At 40.7% G+C, this 19272-nt stretch overlaps 2 protein-coding genes across 2 annotated transcripts; both read left to right on the forward strand.

Moving 5' to 3' along the window:
* Positions 1-214: 214 nt before the first annotated feature.
* LOC146490124 (uncharacterized) lies at positions 215-2667 on the forward strand. Its single transcript, XM_085106928.1, has 2 exons — positions 215-304; positions 1858-2667. The coding sequence occupies exons 1-2, from the start codon at positions 215-217 to the stop codon at positions 2665-2667; spliced, it is 900 nt and encodes a 299-aa protein (XP_084963054.1).
* A 1725-nt stretch (positions 2668-4392) lies between these two features.
* LOC146490125 (uncharacterized) lies at positions 4393-16916 on the forward strand. Its single transcript, XM_085107008.1, has 5 exons — positions 4393-4576; positions 6025-6057; positions 13746-13814; positions 14376-16402; positions 16750-16916. Exons 1-4 carry the CDS (start codon positions 4418-4420, stop codon positions 15933-15935), a joined length of 1821 nt encoding a protein of 606 aa, XP_084963134.1. The 5' UTR covers positions 4393-4417; the 3' UTR covers positions 15936-16402; positions 16750-16916.
* The last annotated feature ends 2356 nt before the right edge of the window (positions 16917-19272 follow it).

Here is a 19272-nt window from a genome sequence, read left to right on the forward strand (position 1 = left end):
TGGTGGTGGTGATGGTGGAGACGGTGGAGGTTGTGCTGGAATTGGTGGTGGAGTTGGTAGTGATGGTAGTGGTGTTGGTGTTGGAGATAGTGGTTGAGTTGGTGGTAGAGTTGGTGGAGATGGTGACGGAATCGGTGGTGGAGATAAGAGAGTGGTGGAATTGGTGGTGGAGTTTGTGGAGGTGGAGCTTGAATTGGTGGTGGAGTTGGTAGTGATGGTAGTGGTGTTGGTGTTGGAGATAGTGGTTGAGTTGGTGGTAGAGTTGGTGGAGTTGGTGGTGATGGTGATGGAATCGGTGGTGGAGGCAAGAAAGTGGTGGAATTGGTAGTGGAGTTGGTCGTGGTGGAGATGCTGGTGGAATTGGTGGTGCAGGGGTGGAGATGGTGGTTCAATTGGTGGAGGTGGTGGAGGAGGAAAAATATGCGAAAAAAATGGCATTGTGGTTGTGGTGGAGAAGATAACGTCAGCAAAAATAGATAAACCTGTTCATAACCTGTTTGCTGAGCCTAAAATAGAACATGACATCATCCTACTATAACTAATGTATTCTACAGCACTTTAATGAGAATCCACCGCATTTTGGTAGTCGTCTTGCTCTTTCCCTCGCTGTTGGTCACAAAAAGTGACTTTGCATTTTGTCGTCTTCAAAATGATGTTGATTTTTTTCTAAAACGCAGTTGGCGATGCAACTTCCCGCTAGAAAAACGCGGGTTGCCACACAGGTTGAGTGTGGCATTTCACAACGGCTTACATAGAAGGGCCGACGTATGTACGCACGGACGGACAGTGACGTCATAGCCAAAGCCAAAATTTTTCGCATTTATGGGTTTACCAAAATCTCTAATCAATTAAATGGGGAAGGCGCGCGCGGAGCTCCGCTATAAATTATATTTTCTTCTGTTAAAAACAATATTTTACTCACGCAATGTTGTTTTTACCACTCGAAAACAAAACTCATATCTTCGTGCAAAGTAATCAATTATTAGATATTTGGGAGGCAGGACAAGAAAGATCAGAAAAAAAAAAACTCACGGGTGGTATGATGTTAATATCCTACTGTCTTTACTACTAAATAAAACATTTGATAACGGACTAACACTGTCTGTTGATTTCATTTACCGTATTATGGACTAAGAGTAAAGGGAATTGTTGGTCGCATGTGACGTAATGGCGGCTTTGTTGGTGTACAGGAACAATAAGATTTTTTTGCTCTGGGGCTTAACTTCCATTTTTATGCAAGCTACATGAAAAAAATTCCTTTTGTTTTGTACGACAACGTGGTGGCAATGCAAACCACCTATAGCTGTTAGATTTCTTTTTTTAGGCAAATTTTGGAAGATGCATCTACAAACTTTCTGTAATAAACGACAACTTAAGAGCCATTTTGTATTCCAGTAACTCCAAAAACCTCTCATGAGGGATTGCTGGTAATTATTGTACTTATTCCTATTCCGGAGTAGGGTTAATCGAATGCACCCTTAAGGCCGAATAAGACGGTACAACTTATGACTGCTTACGACTGTCCCATGCGATTTCTGGAGCGCGCGCTGCTCGCATCATGCAAAACATCGCACACAACTCTCGTGACTCACCATTGCCTATACCTGCGGTTGCCGTACGACATTTTTTGTGACGTACACCACAGTCCTAAGCGAGTTGTAGGTTTGATTTACACGAAACAATTTACGTCGTAGGCCTGCCGCATGCGACAAGATCTTACCGTGTAAATCACCCTTCAGATAGCCAAATGTATGAATTTTCATATATTCACTTCATAGTTGCAGACATCGCATATTCAATTAATGCCTTAAAGATACTTGTCAAGTATAACAATTTAATTCGAAACATTTTTTTCAGGGAGTTGCGCACCAATCCTTATCTGAACTGGCCTGCCGAAACAAGTGCTGTGAAACTGTCCCCTGTCGAAATGGCGGCACGTGTACTGAAGTATGTGATGTCAACAAAAGAAGATTCAAATGCGCATGTCCTCCAGGATACACTGGACACAGGTGCCAAATCGCGCTGCCTCCTCGATCCTGTAAAGACGTCATGATCTTTAACAAAGTGAAAACCAATGGCACCTACACTGTCATGGACCAACAGAACAAACCATTTCCAGTCTACTGCGACTTTGCGTCCGAGCCAGGTGCAGCATGGACTCTGATCCAGTCTCACTCTTTGCAGAACAATGCCGCTGTGTTCAAGGGCAAAGCCTTCTATCTGCACGACATGCCAATCAACCAAGATGCACCCGAATGGAACAACTACCGCCTGTCATTGTCCCGTATGAAGTCCATCCGGAATGTCTCCACTCACTGGCGAGCAACTTGTAATTTTCCGACGGATGGAGTGGACTACCGTGATTACTGGAGAGTGTCCCTGGAAAACTTGGATATTCTGGTGGCACCCAGTAAAGATGAATTCTGCCTATCGACAGAGTTTGTGGATGTTCATGGACATAACTGTTCCAACTGTACAGTGTTGTGTGGGTACAGTTCGCGGTACTCTCTTCATCTCGACAGCTATTACGGTCCATCCAAAGGTTGTGACCTTTGGGGGGGAATAGAAAATGAAGATAACTTCGGATTTTACAGCAAAATAAACAAAGATTTCCGCTGCACAGCTTCAATGAATTCCACGACTCAGGTCTGGTTTGGAAGATTTTAGGTCGTACGCCAGAAAAAGGTGGACGTGTTGGACCAAAGCATTTGTAGTATAATGGTAGCTCGACTGTAAGGTAGGTTGGTAGTTCCACAAGGTCCTACAGCGGGAACAGTACTAGTTTTAAAGAAGGATGTCTTCCACTGGTTTTAAAACTGTGGATTGCAATACGAAACGTTTAACACACTCACTGAAATATCTTCTAATTATCAAATCGACGACGATTTTTAAAATAACACGGAAAACGTGCCAGTTTTGAATTTACCTAAATATCAGTATTTATATGGCTGTAATTTTCGATTGTTTAAGTATTTAAATGTTGAAATCAAAGTTGAAGGCGTCAACTAGGGTTTCCATTCATCGCAATGCCTACGTTGTGCACGCTTAAGTTGAAGAATGATTACTCCAATAGGAATTAGATGGGAAAGCACGCGCCCGATGTTATAAACTCTTATAGACATTAGTTACGAGCCCATCAGCGTGCAGGAATTTTGAAAGTTATTGTAAAAAAAGTGAGGAATATGTCGGAGTAAACACGCATTGTTTTACAGATAATAAAGCAAAAACTGTTCTATATCAGATCAGCGCTCTGTATGTAAATTCACTGTGAAAATGTATAACTGGTCGTTCGTTGTACCTTACATTTATCCTTTATTGTTGATATTATAAGCGGGCAATTATCTCTGGAATATACTCTTTTCTATGACTATGAGTGGTTTTCAATTGAACGTCGAAGGTAACTCAATTTGTCTTCGCTTTGCTTTGCTGGCTTTATCAACCAAAGAGAGGCAAAACCGTTTTATGGAGGAGGTAAACACACACGACGAATTTTTATCTATTTCTAAACTTGGGCGCGGTCTCCAAGAACTCAACTCCAGAAAATTTCACCTACATTTGACATTTAAAGCAAGCTGGAATAATTTTGACGACGTTTGAAAAAACGCGAATTCATTTAAATAGCCGTGACGTTTACACTGCTATCGGCTTCGTCTTTGCTAAAGCTCCCCATTGTTCGTGGTTGTACCAATTGGCAAGAATAATTATTTTGATTTGACTTACGAAACTCAGTTGGAAACTAAGAGCTTTGGGGGCAGTTTGTTGAAATAGCCTTCCCAGAGTTGACAGGCAAACTCTCTTGGAACCTACAGGGCTTGCTGCAAACGATGCTTCCGCTTATTTACACGGCACTTAATTATGTATAAGACCAGGCCAGCAGTGTCTTACATTGTAAGTGCCATTTATACATTAGTTTTAGTAGTAGCCATTGTGGTAAAATTTTAATGCCGAATAAAAGTAGACAATGGACAAAAAAACGTATTTACTCAACTCGTAATTGGAGCAAATCCGTAGCAAACTTATAAATTTGACACAAATTCTTCAAGTAAGTCTTACGGAAATAGACAGTTTGCTTGTGTTCAGTTTGTGTGCAAATGTGGCGTAAATGTAATATATGCTTGGAATCTTCCTCAGTTTTGCAACAAAGACAAATCCATAAATGCCATACAAAATTACTTCAGATTTGCGCACCACGCCAAAGTGAAATGTTTTAGAGCAATTATAGCAAATGTCGGCAAGCACTGCACAAATTCCTTGTTTGCATTATGGATTGAAGACATTAAGCACGGTGCAAAACTGCAAATTCCGTATAGCTTATCCATATTTCCTGGTGCACAAACAAACTGGTAGGAAGTAATTAATAATGAGGATGTACCCAGAAAAGGATAACAGAATTATTAATTTTCTTTGCGCACCGTATATGGTGTCTGTAGTTGGTAGGATTGCTACAATGACGTCACTTTTGCTACACATTGAAGGCATGGTTACTAAGTTGAGCTCTCCACTGTGTCGCAGTCTTTCCAAAATGGAAGAAGAGCGTGGTAGTGATGCCGAGAGTTCTGCCTTAGATGATCAGAGGGTAAGTGGACGGGATCTTTTGAATGTCCTTTTTTTTCAGTGCTTCGCTTTCAGTTCTATTTTTACTTGCTTGTGGAACCCAGCGGATAAAATGTATCCATTTCGTCGTTTTCGAAATCCGTTGTCGAACGACAGCTAGCATAACTTACAGTGTTTATTTTACTCCGTTGTTTTACTTCAATTAGGATTCACACAATGCCTCTGTTGAAATTGCTAGCAACATTTGACATCCGTTTTTTAAAACCTTATGTTCGCTGACTTCAAGGAGTAGTGTAGTCATTTTAAAGCCGGAAAGTTGATGCAGCGCGTCGTAATAGGCCATTTTACAGTTGTGTGCTTAGTGACCTGGCCTTGCATTGGAAGTGAGGCTGAGGGTGAGCTTGTTTTGATACAGACCTCACTGCTTTTCATATGTAAATGCAAACTAGTTAGCATAAGAACAGCATGATCTACATATGAAAAGCAGTGAGGTCTGTATCAAAACAAGGTCACCCCCAGCCTCGCTTCCAATCCAAGGCCAGGTCACTTAGTACACAACTGTAAAATGGGCTATTGTCTGTCGCACGTTTGATCGCCCGAGAACTTTATAGAGGCTGGAGAATAGACTCTGACCAGCTGTATGAAAGCTTTCGTTAAGAATTTGCCTCAGAATATTTTTCTAGTATTAGATACCCTTGAACATTTCGGTTTTCTCATATTTTTTTCATCTTAGAGTTTATCTAGCAGTCTAGTGTTTCGTTGACGTTTAGGAATTACCCTGCTTTCCCTAAAAATATCACACCCCTCCATTATGACAATAAGGTGATGCAAAATCTTAAATTAACGTCTTTGCTGACAAAATAAACTTTAAATTACTTGCCTCATTTGAAAGAATGCAATAGAATTTTGACAGTTGAAAGTACACAGTAAATGATCAAAGCATGTGACTGCATGTGCCCCTTTCAGTCTTCTAGGCAGTATTTTATCAGCCCAAATTCTATAGCCACTGATTCTAGAATTCAGATATTTATTACTGTGTATTTTACTGCCTGATTTACATATTATTCCAGTGGTATAAAAAGCAAGTAGGTTCTGCTTCAAATAACATAGTTCAAAAGTTCCACTTCCAGTAATATTTCTCACTCCATGTTTTATCCTAAGTTTTAGCTTACATTTTGTTTTACTTACCTTCCCTGGAGTTTTCTAGAAAGTTTATAATACAAACCTTGTATATGTCAGTTTAACCTTTGTCGGCTAATACAGTACTTAATAAATAGCAACGTCACTTTGAGGGTATAAGAACGCGGGGTAAACACAATACATAAATTACACAGTAACAGATGTGAAGGATGGGAGGTCAGCAAAAAACGATTGCTCGTAGCTGTGTAGTGATTTTTTTTTTTTTTTTGTAGAATTATTATAATACTGCAAACAAATTGTTAGTAATTCAAGTCTTTGCAACTTCCATAGGTGCCATCTGAAGATTCAGTTTCTGAGGATGAGGTATATATTCTGTTGCAACCTATTACTTTATTCTTGGTTCTTATTGTAATCAATAGATGATGCTTTTATTGCAGTGTTTTGGCCAAATTGCCTGTGAATTGTCTTTCAAGTTTTATTTATCCACAACAGAACCTTAAGTTATAACTAGGCTGGCTTTCATGAACCTTTCTGTGAAGTACCGGTTGTTGCAACTCACTGGTTGCCAATATGACCAATAACTGCTAGTGTGTAACCTTGTGCCGACTCAAAATTTTTCATTTTTATTAAAGAAAATTGATGCATTTTATTTTTGTAGAATACTTAACCATTGTTCCGAACTGAAAATTTATATTCCGCGTTTCATTTTGTGTAAGGCGCATTGCGTGTGTATGAGTGGAGACTAAGTTCCAATGAGTGGACACTGGGTCCGAGTTTATGTTATGAAAACGTTGCTCGACGTTCTGGTCGAGAATCATGAAATGTATTGCCTAAGTTTTCGTTGCGTTTTAGTGAATAAATCGTTCATTTTCATGGTCCTTTGAGTCGGATGAACAGTATCGACGATCGGTCAAGCGAAAAGGAGTGTTGGACTTCTGTTTCTTGCCGCGAAAAAGTGGGTTTTCGCATCTTGGCGATTGGCGCCAAAACACGTGTGTTGCAGCACCTTGATCGAGTGGAACTTCAGTGGATTTGCAGTGGAATTTTAAACGGTGTTTGAAAATGTCGAAAGATTTAGAAGCTGTCAAGAAAAAGAGAAGGTTTCTGAGAAAATCTTTAACAGACACGGTGAAGTCAGTCGACGAAGCCCTGTCACAACAAGATAATCATGCACGAATTCAAGTGTTGAAAGATAACATCGCCAGCAAATGGAGCGATTTGCAAGAAGTGCAAGGCACAATGTGCACGATGTTGGAAGATGCTGACATTGATGCCGAGTGTGAGAGTCACAATGAGTATGAAGGGCGTGTGATTGAAAGCATGGCGAAAATGACGAGTTATCTTTCAAGTAAACATTTGCCAGAAGTGAAATTGGCGGGAAGCAACCCACATGTATCTCAGTCGTCTTCTCAAGTACAAGTTAAGCTACCCAAGATCAATCTACCAACCTTTGATGGCAATGTTTTGAGTTGGCAACCCTATTATCAGTCGATAAAAGTTTCGGTAGTCGACAATGCGTCGTTGGCAGATGTCCAAAAATTAGAGTATTTGATGAGATCGCTAAAGGGTTCGGCTGCTGAAGCGGTGAAAGGTTTTGCAGTGGTACAAGCGAATTACCAGCCAGTTTTGGAAATCCTGAAGGAAAGATTTGGGCATACAAGGTTAATCCTCGATGCACATGTAAGATCCTTGATCCATTTGCCACGTTTGAGCTGTGATGATGCAGCCTCCATGCGTAAATTTTACGATGAAGTGATAGGTCACGTTCGTTCTGTCGAGTCCATGGGTGAAAAGTTTAAATCTGAAACTTTGGCTCCTGTTCTGGTGCCCCTTATCGTGGACAAGCTACCTAAAGAAGTTGTGGAAAAATGGGAACTGGAGCTCAGTGAGGAAATAGCTAAGCAGGACTGTGTAGAAGTGAAAACACTGTTCACTTTCTTGGAACAACTGATTAGAGCTAAAGAGTCTTCCCAACCTCCTTCTCTTGATTCGAAAGCTCCAGCAAAGGAAAATCCTGGAAATCGTGAAAATCGTTTCAAGTTTAACCGCTCGCAAAGGTCATCCACCTCTGCATTATGTGCGACAACGCAAGAGGGCAAGTGTGTCATTTGCTCCAAAAACCATGGTTTGAAGTCATGTGTCAGTTTTCTGTCATTGCCTGTAAAAGAAAGGTTCAGAAAGGCAACGTCTAAGGGTCTGTGTTTCCGATGCCTTGAATCTGGTCATAGAGCTGAAGTGTGCCAGAAGCCTCCATGCAAGCACTGCCAAGGTAGACATCACAGTCTCCTGCATCAAGATTCAGCTCGACCTCACTTGGAAGAAGTTAAGGTGGAATCGGTCCCTGAATTACCATCCCCTTCATCAGGTCCTCCTGTGTCATCTTCAGTTGTGGCAAATTCTGTTGCAGTGGGCTCGGGTGGAAAGGTGATTCTGCAGACTGTACCAGCTATTTTGTGTGGAGTGAATGGGTGTTCAAAAGTTGTGAGATGTTTCTTTGATCCTGGTTCTCAAACATCGTTTGTTCGGCAGAGTGTAATCGATGAGCTTGGTCTTAACGGGAAGAGTGTCAAAATTGTTGTCTCTGGATTTGGAGGAGAGGCTACCAAGAACACTTTGCGGAAGAGAATTACATTTACTGTGGCACCTGTTGATAAATCTGGACAGCCTCAGTGTATTGAAGCGCTTACTACACCAGTAATATGCCGGCCAGCTGAAGCTGTGGATATTCATCCAGCAAGATGGTCTCATCTTCGGAACATAGTATTTCCTGAAGAGTTCCCTAGAGATGAACAGGAGATTGATGTGCTTATTGGTTTGGATTTCTATTATTCCTTCGTGACAAGAGACATTGTAAGAGGACGTTCCAGTGAACCAGTTGCAGTTCGCACAACTTTGGGTTGGGTCTTCTGTGGACCAACAGGTGGTCATGACCGAGAATGCACTGTGTCTATGAATGTTCAAATTGGTGTTGAGGAACAATTGAATGAAACACTTCAAAAGTTCTGGGATTTGGAGTCCATTGGTGTTAGACCTGCTGAAAGTTCAGTTTCTACTACTCATGTTGAAGATATGGTCTTGAAGAAGTTTAAAGAGACTCTAACGTACAATGATGGTCGCTATGAAGTATCCTTACCGTGGAAGAAAGATCGTGTTGCATTGAAAGATAATTACCGGCAAGCGGAAAGTAGGTTGTACAATCTAGAAAAGAAGCTGCTCCAAGAGCCAATGAAAGCTACGTCATACCGAGAAGCGATTAACAAGTATGTTGAGAATGGTGTTGCTGAAGAAGTACCTTGTGATGAAGTTACACCGACAGATGGGCGTCCTGTGTTTTATCTCCCCCATCATGCGGTCATTAGAGAAGACAAGCAGACAACCAAGACAAGAGTGGTGTTTGATGCATCAGCTAAAGATAGCAATGGTGTCTCTCTGAACAGCTGCTTAGAGCCAGGCCCAGCATTGCAGCCAGATTTAGTTGGAATTATTCTGCGTTTTCGAAAGAATCATGTAGCTATCATGGGTGACATAGAGAAGATGTTCTTACAGATCCGGTTAAAAGAGGAAGACATGGATTCACACCGGTATCTATGGAGAGATTTGGACCCTAAGGCCACGCCTAAGATTTACAGAATGACAAGGGTCACATTTGGAGTTGTTTCCAGTCCTTTTCTTGCCATTGGTACTATTCAAGAGCATGTGAAAAGGTGTAAAGGAACATTCCCTGTTGCATCAAGTGAAATTTTAAGGAACACTTATGTTGATGACTTTGCTTCAGGGAGAGACAATGTGCAGGAAACACTGAAATTGCAGCAAAGTGCAACTGAGCTTATGCAGAAAGCTGCCTTTAATTTGACAAAATGGTCAAGCAATTCGTCTGAGCTTATGGATTCTTTACCTGAGAGGGACAGAGCAGCAGTTAGTCTCGTCAACCTGGAGAGTGATTTAGCAGAAGCACATCCAATGACAAAAGCATTAGGTTTAAAGTGGAATACGATAACTGACAGCCTTGTCTTTGCAATTGATGCGGACATTGTTAAGTCCAGATCAGAGACAGTGTACACAAAAAGAAAAGTGGCGTCTTTAGCAGCAAAGATTTTTGATCCGATTGGTCTAATCGCACCGTTTTCAGTGAGGTCAAAATTGATTCTTCAAAGTTTGTGGACCCAAGGTGTTGGATGGGATGAGGAAATTCCCATGGAAGTCTCATTGAAATGGAATCAGTGGGTTCAAGAACTTTCAGAACTTGAACACGTTCACATTCCAAGATGTTACACTGATTTGTCATTAAGTCAGAATCCTAAAGTTGAGTTACACGCATTTGGTGATGCGTCGGAAGTTGCTTATGCCTCTGCAGTTTATCTGAGAGTTGTTAGTGAAGATGGAAAGGCATCTACCAGTCTTGTAATGTCCAAGACCCGAGTGGCTCCTGTAAGGAAGATTACACTTCCGCGCTTAGAGTTGATGGCTGCTGTAATTACTGCTAGACTTTGTACCTATGTCAAAGGTGCAATCGATTGTCCCATAAACCGCATTGTTTGTTGGACAGACAATTCTTCAACTTTACACTGGATCAGAGGAGCCGCCTCACAGTGGAAACCATTTGTTGCCAATCGTGTTATTGAAATTCAGTCATTGTTAGATCCCAGTGTTTGGAGGTACTGTCCAGGACCGCAGAATCCAGCGGATCTACCTACCCGAGGTTTGTCTGCAAGTCAGTTAAGAGAGAGTCATTTGTGGTGGAAAGGACCCTCTTGGTTGCAAGAGTCCGAAAAAGATTGGCCCGAGGATTTGAGGTCAAAGCCTTCCAGGGAAAATGTTGACCCAGAGAGGAAGAGTAAAGCTAGTGTCAGTTGTGTTGTGCAACCCAAAGAGCCATTCATTGACTTCACAAGATTCAGTAAGTACGGTCGCTTGCTAAGAACTGTTGCTTGGATCAGAAGATTCGTTAGAAACTCAAGGGTGAAAGAGGAGGAAAGGATTGACAGCCCTTTAACTGGTTTAGAGATGCAAAATGCAGAAAAATGGTTGATTTTTCATGTACAAGAAGCAAGTTTTGCTGAAGAAATTACGTCAAGTAAACGGCATGGTACAGTGAAGGACAGCAACCTGGCCAATTTGAACCCGTTTATGTGTCCTACTAGTGGTTTTCTTCGTGTTGGAGGAAGAATTCACAAGTCACTGTTACCAGAAGAGGAGAAGCATCCTATTATCTTGCCTTCCAACAATCCTGTTGTTAAGTTGTTGATTGATGATGTTCACCGCCGTGAGCTTCATGCTGGAGTTGAACACACTTTGTCAGTTTTGCGACAGAAATTTTGGTTGATCAAAGGACGATTGACTGTCCGTCAGACACTGAGGAACTGTCTAATATGTCGCCATTACCTAACAAAGCCCTTTGGTCAGCGGATGGCACCACTTCCTGAAGACAGAATTAAGCCTGCGCCCCCGTTCACTAATGTGGGACTAGACTTTGCTGGTCCTTTGTATTTGAAAGACAGTGGTGATAAAGTCTATATCTGTTTATTTACATGTGCAGTTACCCGTGCGGTACACTTAGAGTTGGTGTGTAATATGACGACTGAGCGATTTCTCCTTGCTTTGAGACGCATGATTGCAAGAAGAGGAATGTGCAGCATTATTTGGTCAGATAATGCAAAAACTTTCAAGGCTGCTAACAAGGAGCTACAGCAATGTTGGAGAGTATTGGAATCAGACCAAACCCAGAGTGCTTTGTCCGAAAAGAAGATTCAGTGGAAGTTCATAGCGGAGAAGGCCCCATGGTGGGGTGGGTTTTATGAGCGACTTGTAAAGAGTGTTAAGACGCCATTGAAGAAACTATTTGCCAAAGCAATGTTAGATGCCGAGCAGTTAACTACTATTTTGGCTGAAATTGAAGCACAACTGAACAGTCGTCCTCTTACTTACCTGGGTGCAGACCCTGATGACTACAGTGTGATTACCCCTGCACAGATTCTGATTGGCAGAAACCTTCAAGTGTGTCCGACTAAAGACACTCATGTTTCAGAACAGACATCAAGAGCCCTCACCAAACGATTTCAGTATCACCAGAGGCTCGTAAATGGATTTTGGAAGCGTTGGCATGCAGAGTATCTGAAATCCCTGACACCCCTCAAGAAATGGTATAAGATTGGTCGTGAAATCCGTAAAGGTGACTTGGTCCTTGTGAGTGAGGATCGTGTAGCTCGGGGTCAATGGTCACGTGCACGAGTGGAAGACACCCACACAGGCCGCGATGGACTTGTCCGGTCCGTCACCCTGCGGACCTCATCCGGAAGTGTTACTCGCCGTCCAGTGCAGCGGCTACACCTGTTTGAAGCCTGTGATGCTGATATAGCTGCTGAACTTAATTGAACTTGATGAGACATTGTTGAACATTTTAGTTGAACTTTATTGAACTTTGTTGACAAGTTACATGTGATGCACTCCCTGCATCGGGCGGGAGGATGTTCCGAACTGAAAATTTATATTCCGCGTTTCATTTTGTGTAAGGCGCATTGCGTGTGTATGAGTGGAGACTAAGTTCCAATGAGTGGACACTGGGTCCGAGTTTATGTTATGAAAACGTTGCTCGACGTTCTGGTCGAGAATCATGAAATGTATTGCCTAAGTTTTCGTTGCGTTTTAGTGAATAAATCGTTCATTTTCAACCATTACCATGCTCAAGAAATAACAGAAGCAAAAAAATGAACTGTTTCCCATTGACACATTTAACCTAACTGGGCAAAGTTCATATCAAATTTTGATACGAGTTTTTTCCTGCTCTTGTTCTCAATTGAGAAGCAATTCTTTGGTTATGACTCCACTTGTATACAAAACTTAAATGTTGTTGTTGTTTTTCCATCACTTGTCCGTCATCTTGATTCATTCCCAAAGTACATTGCACAGTAACACAAGTGTACTGTTTGATTTCTCCCACCATCTTGGTTGACATTAAACACTCTCTGATCATGATACATGCTGGCATCAAGCTTTCATCTCAAAATGTTCTGAATCAAGCAAATCACAAAGGGCAACACATGAAGAAGTGATAAATTACAAAGTTTAAAATCATGTTTAACTATATATTAGATATCTAGAATTGTTTTGCTCAATAATATTACACAAGGGAAATTTATGGTAATGAATCGAGAGAGACACTTCTACTTGAACTGTGCTGAAGTTCTGTTTGTAGACACAGGGTAGTATACATCGTGAAGAGAATTCTGATGGTTAACTTCTTAAGATAATTTTTTAGGAAAAGAACTTGAACATTGTTTATCAATTCCTAATGCATATAAATTCAAACGAATAGCTGCAAGCTGCAATACTGTCATGCACAGAAATATTTTTCTGGAACAAAAAAATTTTGTTATCCATGCAATCCAACTCATGGCTTGCTAAATGCTCTAGTCAACAAGTTGACATAAAATACAATCTTATGTTTTCCAGTGGTTTCTTAGTGGTTTGGTTCAATGAACATCACATCTCAGTCTCCTACCACTAGCACATTTTATGTGATTTTCGAAGTACAAGAAGTTGTACAAATTGTAATAATTGTTCTAATTATTAGAGTATGGAAAGAGAGCGGTAGCATAATTATGTCCGTTTTACAAAACTTTTGTTTTGCAAGATTTTCTACATACATGTAAAAGCTTTTTAAGCACTCTTTCTTTGAAAATGCTTGAAATGTAATGTAATAAAATGAAAATCCAAAGACAGGTGGAAAACTGCATTTTTATTGTGGACTGGAAATTTTGGAGAAAATTAAAAAGTTGTAATTTTGGCAACCAAAATTTTTTTGGCCATAAGTTTGCGAGTTGGTTTCTTCAGGGAAAAGTTAATTTTGGATGGTCTCGTAAAAAAAAATGAATCCTCAGCATGATGTTACATTTCCACTTAAAAATTTAGAACCTAAATGTACTTTCTACTCCATTCTGTTAATGCGATTTTTTTTTTGCTTCCACTATATATAATTATCTATGTGCATGTAAAGGATGCAAGTATGTAGTGAAGATGAATTTAAGACCAACAAAGTTTATTTGTTTTTGAAGGCTTCATCACAGTCAGATGGGTCATTGGAGGATGTTCCTGACAGTGACCAAGAGGGGGAATCAGAAGAGGTAATACATATCTGTTTTTGATCTCACATACACAAAATAAGGGTTTTCAGAAGGATCTGTTTTTACTTTACTCACCTGTACTCAGTATATCTAAGATTAGCATTATATCCTCCAGACAGGAATATCATGTAATACATGTAAATCAAAGGAATTGCACTTAAATTAGCTTTGTTTGCAGCAATCTCCCTTAAGGTTATCTCTGTATCTCTCTTTTTTACCTTGCATGCTGTTTTTTCAAATGTTTATTGACCGTTCTTTTCTTGTCTATTCATTTCAACTATAATGTATTTTTTTTTATGTAACAACTCTGAGTGTAATGAGGAAGCCTTATTCCAAAAGCCCTATGGTTCCTGCTAAGGCTTCCTCACCACTTTCTCTCAATTATTAGTATACATTTTTTGGACTTTTTTTTTTGTAACATGTGTGGTGGTGAACTAAACAAACAAACAAATATTTAAGAAATTTCACATCAAGTGTCTAAATGTGATAGAGCGGCATTTATGAATTGAAATATGAAATTCAATTGAACTTAAGTTCTACATGTATTATTACTCCTTACAGGAATCCGAGGTTTCTTCAACTCTTTTAAGTCTGAGGGAGATCCCCAGAATAAAAGAGATCCTTTCCAAAGATGCCGTACCACCAGGACCTGGAATTGTCTGTGATGCTGAAGAAATAGCGAGTCAGCTTCACTCCCTGTCTTTTCAGTCATCACAGACACATGTTGACTCTATGCCAAATCTCCCCATTGTAAACGCTGTGAGAGAGATTTCCACTCGTCTGGCTTCCTTTAATGCTTCAGTTGAATCCCAACCCAGCTCGGCTTTACACGCCGCTCGGCAGATTGCCTACTGGTCATCTGTTTTTGTGTCTATGATGGCCCCACCAGTACCAGTAACCAGCGCTGCTGACCCAGTTTCAGCTACATTAAGTACTACCAGCACAACTGTACCAAGCTGCACATCAGCTGCTACAGGTATCTCTGCACTTACAAGCCAGGTCTGTTCAACATTGCCTTCAAGTAATCTGTCTGCCAGTCATCACCCTTCTGTCCAGCCTACTCCTGTTCCAACCTCTATGCAGCCTTCGTCTAGTCCATCTTCTGTCCAGCCTGCTCCTGGTCCGCCTTCCGTCCAGCCTGCTCCTGGTTCATCTTTTGTCCATCATTATTCTCTTCCTTCCAGCCTGCTCCAGCCTGTTCCTGGTGTATCTTCCGTCCAACCTCCTCCTCTTCCGCCTTCTGTCCAGCCAGCTTCTGGTTCACCTTCCGTCCAGCCTGCTTCTCGTCCGCCTTCCGTCCAGCCTGCTTCTCATCCGCCTTCCATCCGGCCTGTTTCTCGTCCTCCTGCTCCTGGTGTATCTACTGTCCAGCCTCCTCCTCTTCCATCTTCTGTCCAGCCTGCTCCTGGTGTATCTACTGTCCAACCTCCTCCTCTTCCGTCTTCTGTCCAGCCTCTTCCTGGTCCACCTTCTGTCCACCCTGCTCCTGGGCCAACCTCTTCTCAGCTTGCGCGTGTTCCACCTTTTCTCCAGCCTGGTCCAACTTCTGTCCAGCCTGCCCATCGACACTCCTCACTCCAGCCTGGTTCTTACCCTGTGTCCATTCAACCTTTTCCTCGTGCATCGTTCGTGCAGCCTTTCATTCAACATTATGTTAACACTCCTTCATCATTTGTTCTGCCTTCACATTCAACTTTCGTTCAGCCTGCTCCTGAGTCATCTCGTCCACAGCCTGGTCCATCGTCGCTTCAGCCTCAAGCAAGCAGCACGACCCGCTCAATAACCGATCCTCCAACTTTGGTGATGTTTGAGAGATATGGGTCGGCTTATCCTTCACCTCAAGAGTGGCTTAACTCATTACAAATCCCACGCAATGTGGAAAGTTTGATGCAAGTCAAAAATATCTGGGAGGTTGGTGGTTCACACTGTCCTCCTTTGAAAGACTGGACAATGGTTATGCGTAACTTTAAATCTATAAAGGGAGCCAACACTTCCCTTTATAGTCAGAGGAAGTTTGTATATAACTTATTTCAGCGTCACAATTTTAATGTTGATAGTGTCCTTGCTCAGTATAATGAAGTTAAACCTGGCAAATTATACAAGACTCGTAAGAAAAGCTAGGTAGGCTAGCACCGAATGGTATAACCGTGTACAATGCAGTTGGCAGAGAAATGTTGATAAAGAAATAGATCTATTAAAATTACTTAAGTTTTCCATTCTTGACAAAATCATTTCTCAAAAATGCTTTCCTGTTAATGGCAATTAGTCACTTGACGAAATGTCGTAAACGGCCAACGCTTCTCATTCTCAATCCACTGTACGGAAAAAAGTGATTGCGGCTGAACATCTTGTCACAATACTCTGCGAACCTTGTACAGCCAATAGGCCCATAGAAAGCCACGTTTCAGCGAATTTGTCTCTACTAACATCATCGTGGTTGCCAAGTTTGAAGTTAGCGTTTTATGGTTTTTAGTCGCCATATTTTTCGGTGCAGTAAATTCAATTGCAAGTAGTTAAGCTGTGTGGTTGTTAACAAAATAGCTGCACCTTGTCGTTTTTAAGCATATATAGGTCTTAATTACATCCATGTTGAAATCACTGGTGATCCTTGGAATCTGATTGGTCCAAAATGATGCAATTTATTCCCAAATTGCACCATTTCTTGCTCTAAATTGCATCCTTTCTTTAGCCCATCAAAATGGAAAGGAAGTAGCACAAATAGAATATAAATATTGACAATGATACTCTGTGATTTCAAAATGGATGTAATTAAGTGGTAATTGAACTTCGTGTCGTGCAATTTTGGTCTGAAATCATACTTGTGATTTCAAATCAAACTCGCGCTGCGCGCTCGTTTGATTTTGAAATCACGCGTATGATTTCAGACCAAATTGCACTCCACTCAGTTCGATTGCCAATATTAATCTACAATAAGATTTAAACTAATTTATGGCAATTAGATTTTTCCCTGTATTTTTATGCGTAATACGGTTGCGATCTACGCATCTAGTTCGTACTCTCATTATTAATTTTCAGTCTATTGTAAAAGGAAAAAATCAACAGTTTGAAATGAAGTGATTAAATGTGAGATTGTCAGTACAACTATTGCTTGTTGTTGTCCACAGATACACGTTACGTTTGCTTTAATCAAGTTTCCATTTATTTTTTCATTGTTTTTCACTTAGCGGTAATTACCTGTCTATTTTTTGAATAACAGTTCTACGACCTAAAATATGAATAAGTGCTTTCCACTATAAGATTGAAATCTTTACCAACAGTGTAATGATTAAAAGACTACATGTAAACGAAAACAGCAGCAACAACAATCACAACTATTTTGCACCGCTAACTGCACGCTCTTGGAGCACAAGCATTACCCAACCGATTACAGAAAGTGCACAGTAATTCCATTCTTACTACTTTTTGCGTCACGATACTAATTTGGCACCACTACAATATTTCCCGTTCGTCGTGGGTATAAAACTTTCTCTTAAGGACGGTGCCTACTAATACCGAAGTATTTTTGTGCGGCTTGTAACTATGCGGGAAAAGCAGATCTTGGCAAGGCCTATTGGAATCCAAAAAGAAAATTGGGCGTAACCTCGCATTTTTCAGAGATAATTAAGCAGCAATATCTCTAAAAAGTGCCAAATTATAAAGCAATGTATGGGATTTTTTCCTAAATTGAAGCTTGATTTTCTCTGAAAAATGCATGGTTACCCCCAATTTTCTTTTGAGATGCCAACGACATTTGGTAAGTTCTCCATTCTCCGTATAGTTTTAAACCGCGCAAAAATATTCCTGTATTAGTAGGCATCACCCATAGGAAACCCGAGTATCTCGCGATGGGCAGAACGTATGCGCAGTAACAATAGAAGGCACCGTCCTTAAGACCACGTTATACGTTGAAGCAAACCACGGTACTTTAAAAAGAAGGTCGTGGGTTGAGTTAACGCAAAATACGGCCCTTTTCAGAAAAGCCACGGTTTGCGATAACTCAAAACTTGGTTTTAAAAGGATAGGCTATAGTCCATGCTTTTTAGTCCACGTTTTGCGTTGACGCAAACCATGGTACTTTACAAAGAAGGCCGTGGATTGAGTTGACGCGAAATGCGGCCTTTTTCAGAAAAGCCACGGTTTGCAATAACTCAAAACTTGGTTTTAAAAGGATAGGCTGTAATCCCTGCTTTTTAGTCCACGTTTTGCGTTGACGCAATCCACGGTACTTTACAAAGAAGACCGTGGATTGAGTTGACGCGAAATGCGGCCTTTTTCAGAAAAGTCACGGTTTGCGATAACTCAAAACTTGGTTTTAAAAGGATAGGCTATAGTCCATGCTTTTTAGTCCACGTTTTGCGTTGACGCAATCCACGGTACTTTACAAAGAAGGCCGTGGATTGAGTTGACGCGAAATGCGGCCTTTTTCAGAAAAGCCACGGTTCGCAATAACTCAAAACTTGGTTTCAAAATGATAGGCTATACTTAGACCACGTTTTGCGTTTACGCAAGACTTGGTTCAAAGATTGAGTTGACGCAAAATATGTCCTTACTGTCAGACCATATTTCGCGCTAGCGCTAACCATGGTGTGAAAAAACGCACTTTTTATTGGCAGTGAAATTGACGATCGACCAGCGAAAGTGAATGTATGAAACATATTTGCTAGATAAAAAAGACCACATTTCTTACACCGCATTTTGCGATAATTCGAAATGTGGTGACGAGACTCCACCATATGTTGAAATGTCGCAAAATACGACTATCATCAAAAGACCATAGTTTGAAATAGAAATATCATCTCAAAATATGGCACAAATCGCTAAACTAAGTTTTTATTTGTTTTTTTTTTTCCTTCTGGTTCATACAGAGAACAGTCCTTATATATATCCCGGCTAAAAAGCAAAATGCAATGTTTCTTCAGTCATCACGTCTCTAGAACGTTTGAAAGACACAAAGCCGTTACTGCATGGGAAGCAACCTGTTTAGTAGTAGGAACACGCGAGTGCAAAAAAGTATGTAGGAGTGAATAGTGGTATCAAAAGGAAAAAAAGGAACGACCAGAAGTAGGCTAGGGAACCTTGTAATTAAACATTATTTTATGGCAAATGTGTGGTATCTTTACAAATTTCTTGTTTAACTTCCCAGTTAGCCCATGGAAAATAAACAATTTACGAATATGTCTTGAATTCGTCGTCCAGAATAAGGATTAGCGCATGCTGAAAAATTCAAATTTTTAATTCATATTTCCTCCATTGTCGTTTATTTTGTCCACGTTACAAGTCGCGTAGCTTGTGTCCTTTTATTTGCAATATTAAAACGATTGTATTTAGCCAGTCCAGGTGCATGTTTGTAGGGTAATGGGTGTTAGATCTGGAGTTGTGGTCTGGAATATATTAGGGCCATTTATAAGGGAGAAAATAAGACGCGTCTTATTTTCTCCCGTATAAATGGCCCTATTGA

Source organism: Pavona decussata, unplaced genomic scaffold, assembly GCF_977016875.1.
Source record: "Pavona decussata unplaced genomic scaffold, jaPavDecu1.1 SCAFFOLD_1, whole genome shotgun sequence".
NCBI classification, from domain to species: domain Eukaryota; kingdom Metazoa; phylum Cnidaria; class Anthozoa; order Scleractinia; family Agariciidae; genus Pavona; species Pavona decussata.

What these genes read in the sequence shown, in the direction of transcription:
- LOC146490125 (XM_085107008.1), top strand. Translation starts at nt 4,418, where the DNA reads ATGGTGTCTGTAGTTGGTAGGATTGCTACAATGACGTCACTTTTGCTA. An exon ending in ATTCAGTTTCTGAGGATGAG is followed by an intron (nt 6,058 to 13,745) that starts GTATATATTCTG and finishes TTGTTTTTGAAG; the next exon opens with GCTTCATCACAGTCAGATGG. An exon ending in AAGAGGGGGAATCAGAAGAG is followed by an intron (nt 13,815 to 14,375) that starts GTAATACATATC and finishes TACTCCTTACAG; the next exon opens with GAATCCGAGGTTTCTTCAAC.
- LOC146490124 (XM_085106928.1), top strand. Translation starts at nt 215, where the DNA reads ATGGTAGTGGTGTTGGTGTTGGAGATAGTGGTTGAGTTGGTGGTAGAG. An exon ending in TGATGGAATCGGTGGTGGAG is followed by an intron (nt 305 to 1,857) that starts GCAAGAAAGTGG and finishes CATTTTTTTCAG; the next exon opens with GGAGTTGCGCACCAATCCTT.